The sequence below is a fragment of the Salvelinus sp. IW2-2015 genome, linkage group LG8 (genome assembly GCF_002910315.2).
Source record: "Salvelinus sp. IW2-2015 linkage group LG8, ASM291031v2, whole genome shotgun sequence".
Taxonomy (NCBI): domain Eukaryota; kingdom Metazoa; phylum Chordata; class Actinopteri; order Salmoniformes; family Salmonidae; genus Salvelinus; species Salvelinus sp. IW2-2015.
This window is the reverse complement of record NC_036848.1, coordinates 4286999-4297636: the sequence shown is the minus strand read 5'-3', so window position 1 is coordinate 4297636 and position 10638 is coordinate 4286999. Positions and strand designations below refer to the sequence as shown.

General features: G+C 44.8%; 1 protein-coding gene across 1 annotated transcript in view; it reads right to left on the bottom strand.

Annotated features, from left to right (window-relative positions):
- The window catches only part of ints6l (integrator complex subunit 6 like), a 29039-nt gene that overhangs the window by 16389 nt on the left and 2012 nt on the right, over positions 1-10638 (bottom strand). Inside the window, 4 exon segments of the mRNA XM_023992175.3 lie at positions 1455-1544; positions 2725-2743; positions 2745-2785; positions 2787-2873. Of these exon segments, the coding sequence (XP_023847943.1) occupies positions 1455-1544; positions 2725-2743; positions 2745-2785; positions 2787-2873 (237 nt within the window).

Genomic DNA, 10638 nt, shown 5'->3' with positions numbered 1-10638 from the left:
TTCTTCATATAGACCTACGCCAGACCACAGTAGAACTCTACTGCTGAGAAGGGAAACTGTGCCTTGCTTCATTAGACCTACGCCAGACACAGTAGACTCTACTGTGGGAGTGAACGTGTTCCTTCTTCATTAACGTCGCCAGACCACAGTTTAAAACTCTACTGCTGGCAGAGTGAAACTGTTCCTTTCTTAGACCTAGCCAGGACCACAGTAGAACTCTACTGGCAGTGAAATGCCCTATAGCTAGCCGGAACCACAGGAGAACTCTACTGCTAGAGTGAAACTTTCCTTCTTCATTAGACTCGCCAGGACCACAGTAGAACTCTACTGGCTGGAGAAGATAAACTGTTCCTTCTTCATTAGACCTAGCCAGGACCACAGTAAACTCTACTGGCTGGAGAGTGAAACTGTTCCTTCTTCATTAGACCTAGCCAGGACCACACATAGAACTCTACTGGCTGAGAGTGAAACTGTTCCTTCTTCATTAGACCTCGCCAGGACCACAGTAGAACTCTACTGGCTGGAGAGTGAAACTGTTCCTTCTTCATTAGACCTAGCCAGGACCACAGTAGAACTCTACTGGCTGGAGATGAAACTGTTCCTTCTTCATTAGACCTAGCCAGGACCACAGTAGAACTCTACTGGCTGGAGAGTGAAACTGTTCCTTCTTCATTAGACCTAGCCAGGACCACAGTAGAACTTACTGGCTGGAGAGTGAAACTGTTCCTTCTTCATTAGACCTAGCCAGGACCACAGTAGAACTCTACTGGCTGGAGAGTGAAACTGTTCCTTCTTCATTAGACCTGCCAGGACCACAGGAGAACTCTACTGGCTGAGGAGTGAAACTGTTCCTTCTTCATTAGACCTCGCAGGACCACAGTAGAACTCTACTGGCTGGAGAGTGAAACTGTTCCTTCTTCATTAGACTAGCCAGACCACAGTAGAACTCTACTGGCTGGAGAGTGAAACTGTTCCTTCTTCATTAGACCTAGCCAGGACCACAGTAGAACTCTACTGGCTGGAGAGTGAAACTCTTTCTTCTTCATTAGACCTGCCAGGACCACAGTACAACTCTACTGGCTGGAGAGTGAAACTGTTCCTTCTTCATTAGACCTAGCCAGGACCACAGTAAACTCTACTGCTGGAGAGTGAAACTGTTCTTTCGTCATAGATACTAGCCAGGACCACAGTAGAACTCTACTGGCTGGAGAGTGAAACTGTTCCTTCTTCATTAGACCTAGCCAGGACCACAGTCCACTGCTTTTAAACCTGGGGCCATATGTATCAAGCTTCTCAGAGTAGAAGTGCTAACTTAGGATCAGTTTTTCCTTAATAAGATTACATGGACAGGGGGACCTGATCCTAGATCAGCACGTTTACTTTGAGACGCTTTATGAGCACGGCCTCTGACTTATATTTAACCAGTCAGAGGAACGGCCAGTGTCCTCGCTCACCTCATCCGGCACCCCAGAGGTGTGAGTCAGCTTGTTCCCATCCGTGATGGTGATGATCACCGACGGCTCCAGAAAGAACGGGTTACGGCCCTGAGGGTAGACAGGGAAGTTCATGGGTTAAAAAACGGTTTGCTGTTGGTCAGGCTGAGAGATGATTGTCGTTGTGGTACTCTGTGAGGACAGAGGGGAGGACAGCTAATACTAATGGCTTGAATGGAGCCAATGGAATGGCATCAAACACATGAAAACTATGCGTTTGATGTATTTGATACCATTCCACGAATTCCGCTCCAGCCATTACCACAAACCCGTCCTCCCCAATTAAGGTGCCATCAACCTCCTGTGATATACAATACAACTTTATTGTCCGGATGTTGCAGAGAACCACAAAATATTGTCTTGTGTTCTCAGCCCCCCACCGCCAGACACCAAACAGACAGTTGAGACGAGTACAGGGTTGTGGGGTTAAGGGCATTGCTCAAAGGCCCAACATTAGGGGAATGTCTTGAGGGTGTGAACCCAGAGTAGCCCTCAAGTTGCCAGATTAATTCCACCCTTTTTCTAGCGCCCGGCCCGGGAATCGAACCGGACACCTTTCGGCTACAGGTCCAACTCCTTAGCTGCTGAGCTTCCTACCGCCAGCATTCTCTTATTTACACACAAACACACACACTAACAGGGAGTTTTTATTTWTTTTTATTTTTTTAAATTATATATATTTTTATTTATTTAACCTTTATTTAATTAGGCAAGTCAGTTAAGAACAAATTCTTATTTACAATGACAGCCTACCGGGGAACAGTAGGTTAACTGCCTTGTTCAGGGGCAGAATGACAGAATTTTATAACCTTGTCAGCTCGGGGGATTACGATCCAGCAACCATTTCGGCGCTCGGCCCACCGCTCTAAACCACTATACTACCTCTGCTAACCATATACTCCGTGCCGAAAACGACTAAAGAAGAAGATTTACATGACTTCCGATGCTCGCACCAGTAGCCCTAGGCCACATGGTTAGATGCTGCTGCATATTGGCTGATATACACAAATACATACACAAACGGAATATTCCTTCAAATCTATATGCACTGTATTGCATGCTATTGACAAAATGCTTGTGCATAATAATATGTTTAAAAAAGTTAACTATTGCCTGATATTCCATATGATTTGTTGTGGGGGAAAACATGCTATTTCTATGACCTGGGTGATGTACTTTATACTAAAGTATGTTATATTTAAAGGTGTAGAGGGGTGAGTGTCAGGAATACCTGTCCATAGTTGTCGATGCGAGACAAGGCGGTTTAGGTTGAGTAGGTCAAAGGCCGCGCGCGAGAGCGTGACCCAGAGTGGTCAGTCCAGACGCCTGCAGGTTCTTCAGTTCACTCATAAATGTGGCATGGTTCTCTTTCCAGCCCGCCTGAAATACACACAGGGATAGTGTGTCACATACACACACACCATATGAAGGGATGCAATACATTGCATACTCAGCAGACAGAGGGAGTCTTGCGTCATCACAATACACTGCATGATCACCCACATAAACACGTCATGAAAGTGGACACAACACACACACGCTCACTCTTACACACACATACACAGACAGTATTACATTACTTGACCCCAGAGCACAGAGGCTGTTGCACGTACAAACAACACATGACTCATATTAAACATATAGTTGTAAGTAGCTCGGGTTAAAGACAACTACACACTGACTCAACATTAAACATATTAGTGCTGGGTTAAAGACAACTACACACTGACTCACATTAAACATATTAGTGCTGGGTTTAAAGACAACTACACACTGACTCACATTAAACATATTAGTGCTGGTTAAAGACAACTACACACTGACTCACATTAAACATATTATGCTGCTGGGTTAAAGACAACTACACACTGACTCACATTAAACATATTAGTGCTGGGTTAAAGACACACTAACACTGACTCACATTAAACATATTAGTGCTGGGTTAAAGACAACTCACACTGACTCACATTAAACATATTAGTGCTGGGTTAAAGACAACTACACACTGACTCACATTAAACATATTAGTGCTAGGTTAAAGACGTACATTAACAGCTCCATACTCATATAGGCTAAAGAAAATATGTATTATCACAACAGATGAAAGATATTGATCATACATTAGGCTCTATATTAAAGGGTTAGTTCACCCAAATGGCAAAATACTAATTGGTTTCTTTACCCTGGAAGCAGTCTATGGACAAGGTATGACAGCAATACATGCTTTGGTTTAGTTTCGCTGGCACGGTTTCCACATGCTCACGTTTAAGCATTTGTGGCACAAATCCCATTCAAGTCATGGGACCAAAATTAGCATTTTTCACGGATCATGTTAAAATCATTTATAAGTGACTTTGCTGAGCTTCACAATCAATTTTAGATACTTTTAGCTAATTTGGATATGATGCGCAAAAAATGCTAATATCGGTCCCTTGACGTGAATGGGATTTGTGCCAAAAATGCTAAAACGTTAGCATGTGGAAACAGTGCCAGGGAAACTAAACTAAACCAAAGCATAGATTGCTGTCATACCTTGTCCATAGAATACTTACACAGTAAGGAAACCAGTGTGCAATTTTGTAATTTAGGTAAACTATCCCTTTAAATAATATGTTTATGATACTATGAAGCTACGAGATTACATCTTCCTTAGGTTATGCCTTTAGAGTGCTTGGTTTGAAAATGGTAGGTCTATTTGTAATGTAGAAAATATCTCAGAAAACACAAAGTAATGGCCACTATTGGCTCTTGCTGAAGCACTTCCTGAAGCTGCTCATCCCATGAGACCAGGGCTTTCCTATGAGACCAGAGCTTTCCTATGAGACCAGGGCTTTCCCACGAGACCAGGGCTTTCCCATGAGACCAGGGCTTTCCCACGAGACCAGGGCTTTCCCACGAGACCAGGGCTTTCCCGTAAGAGAGCAGCCTAGTAGGGGAGTGTGAGTGAGTGGCTGCTTTCGCTCTTTCCTCCACTGAGGTCAAGCACCTTACTGTTACAGCATTATGCTTAATCTACGGATGACCTGCAGGCTTACCAGCCCCACCGTAAGCGGTACCATGCTTCCTATAGAGAGAGAGGAGAAGGAGGAAGAGAGAAATAGAGGATGGGAGTTTGGAGGTGACATGGACACTGAGCAGGAAAAATACAACAGGACAGAGTTGGCTTAACTTTTAAGTGTTTGTAGTCCTTGGATACAAGGCATGGGTTATTATATCTAACCTCTAGAATGTGTTTACTCCAATGTACTTATGAAGTAGTGAAAAATAGCATAAAACAATGCTAAAGCAATTGTATATGTGAAGTAGCATGTTGCATTTCTTCACTGTAGAAGAAATGCAATTGGCCCAGCGTCCTCCGGGTTTGGCCGCTGTAGGCCGTCATTGTAAATAAGAATTTGTTCTTAACAGACTTGCCTAGTTAAATAAAGGTTAAACAAAAAATAAATAAATAAATAAAGAAGGCTGTAGAAGTTAAGACAAAACCCTACTGGCAGGCTCTAGAACTGAAGACAAAGCCCTACTGTCAGGCCGTAGAACTGAAGACAAAGCCCTACTGGCAGGCTGTAGAACTGAAGACAAAGCCCTACTGGCAAGGCTGTAGAACCTGAACAAAGCCCTACTGGCAGGCTGTAGATGAAGATCAAAGCTAGCTGGCAGGACTGTAGAACGAAGACAAAGCCCTACTGGCAGGCTGTAGAACTGAAGACAAAGCCCTACTGGCAGGCTGTAGAACTGAAGACAAAGCCCTACTGGCAGGCTGTAGAACTCTTAACTCACACTCAATAATTCAAACGAAAGAGTAATTCAATTTTACCCGCCCAACCTTCTTCCCCCCCCCCCTCCAAATCAACAATTCATTAAAGGCTGTATAAGTGTGCAACCAGAGTCCCTTGTTTTAACACAACCTTGTCTGGTGGGTGGGGTGGGAAAGGGAGGGAAAACAGGTGGAGGGAGACATGAAAAAGAGTGAAAAGAGGGTCAAGGATGTATGCATTAGAAAAAAATGTGCTCCACTATGCTGATGTTGTGACGTTTGGGGAAGGGTTAGGATATTGAGACTGGATTGTCAACATTATATTGTGGTAGGTGATTTATTTGTGGGCTGTGCTTCATGCCATGTGGTGAAACAGGAATACAACATGACACAAGCCATAGAGCTWGCCTACATCCTGAATGTAGCACTGACATCATCGTCTTCAAATGTCTCTCGGCAACCCAGACACCGGGTTAGAGGGCCAAGAAAAAGACAACATCAAATTCACAATGAAAAAAGTGATTACGTCATCATGAATGATTTATTATCAAACATTTTTATATGTACTTGTGTCTGTATATAGCTAAGCCCCCCCACCCCCAATTTAACAGTGGTAGTCTATGAGCCAGGGTATAGCAGCTGAATATAGCTAGGTCCCCCCACCCCCGATAGAACAGTGGCAGTCTATGAGCCAGGATACAGCAGCTGGGGCCTAGGCTAAGTCATGCTGGGTTCCTGCACACACTGACTGCAGGACAAGAGACCGCCTTCCATAAACAGACAGATAACAACTTGTTCCACGCAAAAGCCCCACTTATGAGAAAGCAGACTCCTATAAATAAAAAACATTAAGTTCCCATTATCTTTTAGTTAAGGAGCAGAACCAAAATGTGCCAGGTTGAAGGCACGTGATGCATCATGTCATTGTGCATTTCTGACTCAGAAGGGTGGTGATGAACTAACTGGTCATGAGAGCAGGAGATGAGAGCACCGTGAGCATGGTAGAAATCAGAACTATCACTGCAGTGAAAGCTAGGCTGCTTAACAAGCCCAAAGAGCTGTGATCATATGGAAGGCAAAGGGAAGGGATCACAGACTCACAGCCAGTGAAGCGGAGTAGGTTTCAGACACGAGTACAGACCCCGCTACAGGTCCCGCTACAGGCCCCGCTACAGACCCCGCTACAGGCCCCGCTACAGCCCCGTCCTATTCAGCCCCTATCAGACCTCGCTATAACCGCTACAGACCCCGCTACACCGCTTAAGACCCGCTACAGACCCGCTACCAGGCCGCTAGCCGCTACAGACCTCCATATACGGACGCTTACAGACCCCGCTACAGACCTCGCTGGCCTACACCTATACGCCCCGCCATACAGACCCTACGCTACACCGCTCCCTCGCTACAGGCCCGCTACAGAACCCCTAAGCCCTACAGCGCCCGCTAACAAGGACCCACGGCTACAGACCCGCTAATACGACCCGCTATACTCAGACGCCGCTTACAGAACCTCCTAATAGTAGACCACCTCTACAGACCTTCACTACCGGCCCGCTACAGACTCGCTAATAATCCCGCTACAGACCCGCTAACAGACCTTCGCTATAGGACCCGTTACAGACCCGTACAACTCGTATCGCGCCTCTACAGACCTCACTACCGGCCCGCTACAACGCTCTGTATTAGACCACTACAGACCCCGCTACAGGCCCGCTTACAGGCCACGTACAGACCTCACTTTAAGCCTCCGCTACAGGCCTGCTATACAGACGCTGCTTTATAGGATCCACTACAGACCCCGCTACAAGCCCCCTACAGCCCCGCTACAGACCTCGCTATAGCAGGACCCACCACAGACCCCGTACAGCCCGCTGCTACAGACTGCTATAGGACCCATACAGACCCCGTACAGGCCCCTGCTACAGACCTCGCTATAGGACCCCTACAGGCCCCTGCTACAGACCGTCTACAGACCGCCGCTACCAGTCCCCGCTACGACCGCCCGCTAATTCCCTACAGCCCCGCTACAGACGTACAGCCGCTACAGGCTCACCAGCTCCTACAGACCTACCAGCTACAGGCTCCCGCTACATGACCCAGTACGCTAGGACGCCCGCTACAGTCCAGTCACAGCCCCGTCTATCAGACCCCGCTACTAGGCCCAGCTTACCAGGCCCCCGCTATCAACCTCCAGTGATCATCTTCTTTCTTAGTAGACAGTCAAGAATGACTTTAGGAGTTGTGTCCCTAAACCAGTAATCCTTCAAATATAAAAAGGCAGAAGTATACCTTATATGCACAATATACTGTGAAATGACAACCCTTGATGTACCGGTCAACATTGATATGACTAGCCCTGGATGTACTTGGTCAGACATGTGTGAACACACCTGATTGTATCCGGTCAGACAGTCGTTGAATACTATGCCCTTTTGGATGTACTGGTCAACATTGTGAACGACAGCCCTGATGTACAGGGCAGACATAGTGAATACAGCCTTCTTGTTACTGTCAGACATGTAATGACAGCCTGGAGTTTGTACCGTCAGCATTTCGTAATGACAGCCCTGGTTATGTACCAGTCAGACATTGATGACAGCCTGGATTTTGTATCCGTCAGACGATGTGAATGATGAGCCCTGGCATGTACGTCATGACAATTGAAGATCGCCTGGATGTACTGGTCAATGATGACCCGGATTTTGTGAACGACAGCCCTGACATATCCGGTCGACATGTGTATGGCACCCTGTATTAGTATCCGTGTCAGCATTGATACAGCCCTTGGATTGTACCGGTCATGACATGTGAATGACATGCCTGATCTTACCGGTAGCATACTTGTGAATGACAGCCCTGGACCTGTAGCTGTCGAGACATGTGAATGTGCACTGGATTGTACTCTGTCTACAGGTGTATGGCAGCCCTGATTACCGGTCAGACATGTTGAATGACAGCCTGGTTGTACTGGTAATCATATGAATACAGCCCTGATTATACTGTCAACATGTGTAAATGACACCTGTGTTTACTGTACAGACATTGTAAATGGCAGCCCTGTGTACCAGTTCAACATGTGAACGACAGCCCTGGATGTACTGGTCAGACATGTGAATGACAGCCCTGGATGTACTGGTCAGACATGTGAAATTGGCAGCCCTGGTATGTTACCGGTCAGATCTATGTGATAACCACAGCCCTGATTATTTGTATTATCCGGTCATATCCCTTGTAAACACAAGCCTGAATGATTATAACACAATGTTAAACATTTGGAGTCATTCCACAAAAAGACTGCCTTTTGCATCCCTTTGTTATTTTAAGTATAAATTGTGCAAAAATATTTCATTTGAAAAGCCTGTTATATTAAATGAAATACCCTGTAATATAGACCACATGGATTATTCAATTAATCAGATGTTTTTATATGAATAACGACTTGCTAAAATGCCAAAATTCAGCATATTGACATGTCCCCCCATGCACCTTCTGTGACTTCCAGGAAAATTGTAACCCACTTAACCCCAACATTTCCAAAAGTTTTCACTATCATTATAAAGCCCTAGTTATCTTGCTTTGACAAAGTCTTTCCTGAACATTATTATCTATTTCATGTGATTAGTGATTCATTTGCGTCTGTGCTATTACATGAAGTGAACTCTCGTTTTAATGTGGTGAAACTATTCCTTTTACTAAATGTTTTTTCAAAAGAAACATTGAACATCTAATAGTCAAATCATAGTGTAAAAGCAGGTACTTTTTTTGGCCATTTTGTGATGGAAAACTGAGTGGGTTGAGCATAACACGTCAACCCTGTTACCCATAGATAGACAGGCTAGAAATGTTTTAAAAATGAACTCAATTGCCACTCCTTGTTGAACACAACAAGACTCCATTCCTCCTGTAACAAGGGGATTTACAGCTGATTTAAGATGAAATTGTCAACCCTTTTACGGTCAACRCTGTCACGTTTTTTTATGAAGTTGAACATGTGCTCTTTATGACAGAACGTGGATGAACTGCTTCAGCATGCATAGCGTACACACAGTACACATCTTCTGCCTAATAACATGTCATTCTAGAGAGGAAAGGAGTGTGAAAGAGAAAAACAAAATCAAAGTGAGAAAAAAAATGTCAGCGCTGGGGCAGGAGGAGGAAGAGAAGAATGACCTTCCCCTCGACGGTCCAGGAACGGGACAACAAGTGAAGTCAGAGTGAGGAGGAAAAGACAGCATTGTCTTTATCCAGCAGCATCTCCATGGAACTCCTCTCTTATTGGCGGCTGAATAGCTTATGAATAATAAAACAGGGCTAAACAGCCACACTGCTCAGTAGAGGTGCAGAAGTTCAGTAYTCAGATTCCATCTCTCACCAGGCAAGGTAGGCAAGACATTACAGGCTGGGTTATTGTTGGGCAAACTCTGTTCGTCTGGTTGTCAAAACCTAACACAGGGAGGAGCTTTCTCTCCTAAGTGCCTAGAACAAACAAGGGACATTTCAGTAGCCATGCAGTTAGCTAGTTATTTCCCAGAACGCTTAGCACTTCTGCTTTTGAATAGTTTCATCAAAAGTCCCTTAATAATAATCCATTAATACGCAACAAATCAGGAAAAATGCCCTCAAGGAAAATTCTGAAGACAAGTAAGGTTTATAGGCCTATCTGGTAATTTAATACAGAAACTGAACAAGCTCTGACACCAAGGAATGTGAAATGGAATAGCTAATGAACCACCACCTATCCTTGGATGGAGAGGAAGAAGACCTGGAGAAGGAGGAGGGGATATGTGTATGCATTGGAGGGAGGGGGGTGTAGAAAAGCCCTGGGAGGATGTCTGGCCACCTGCCAGAGAGACAAAGCTAATGAAGTGCCAGGGAATAAGCCACTCTACAGTACTGTCACTGTCAAACCACACAACTACAGCAGCATACACTGATGCAGGCACACCTTCCGCACCTCGGCAACGTTGCACATGAAAGAAGCAACAATGCAGTTTCATACACTTGGCCTTTACACATTCATTATAACATAGGCTACATGCAATGCACTTCAGCACTACTCATTTGACTACTATACAAAATATGTGCCCATCCCACAACAAGAGTGCATGAATAGACATGTGACAGGGAATTCATACAGGATTAATACATGGTTATCTTAAGATGAATGCACTAACTGTAAGTCACTCTGGATAAGAGTGTCTGCTAAAAGACTAAAATGTAAAAATGCTGTCAGATACTTGACAGCAAGTTAGCCCCAACTGCTTATTCATGTTCCTAAGTCTGGTGTAATGTTACACTGACATCCCGATGATAAAGCTAGCTGCTGCTGTGACTGCAGGATTCATATGGGTTCATTCGAACAGTCACATCTAATTGTTTTGTAAACTG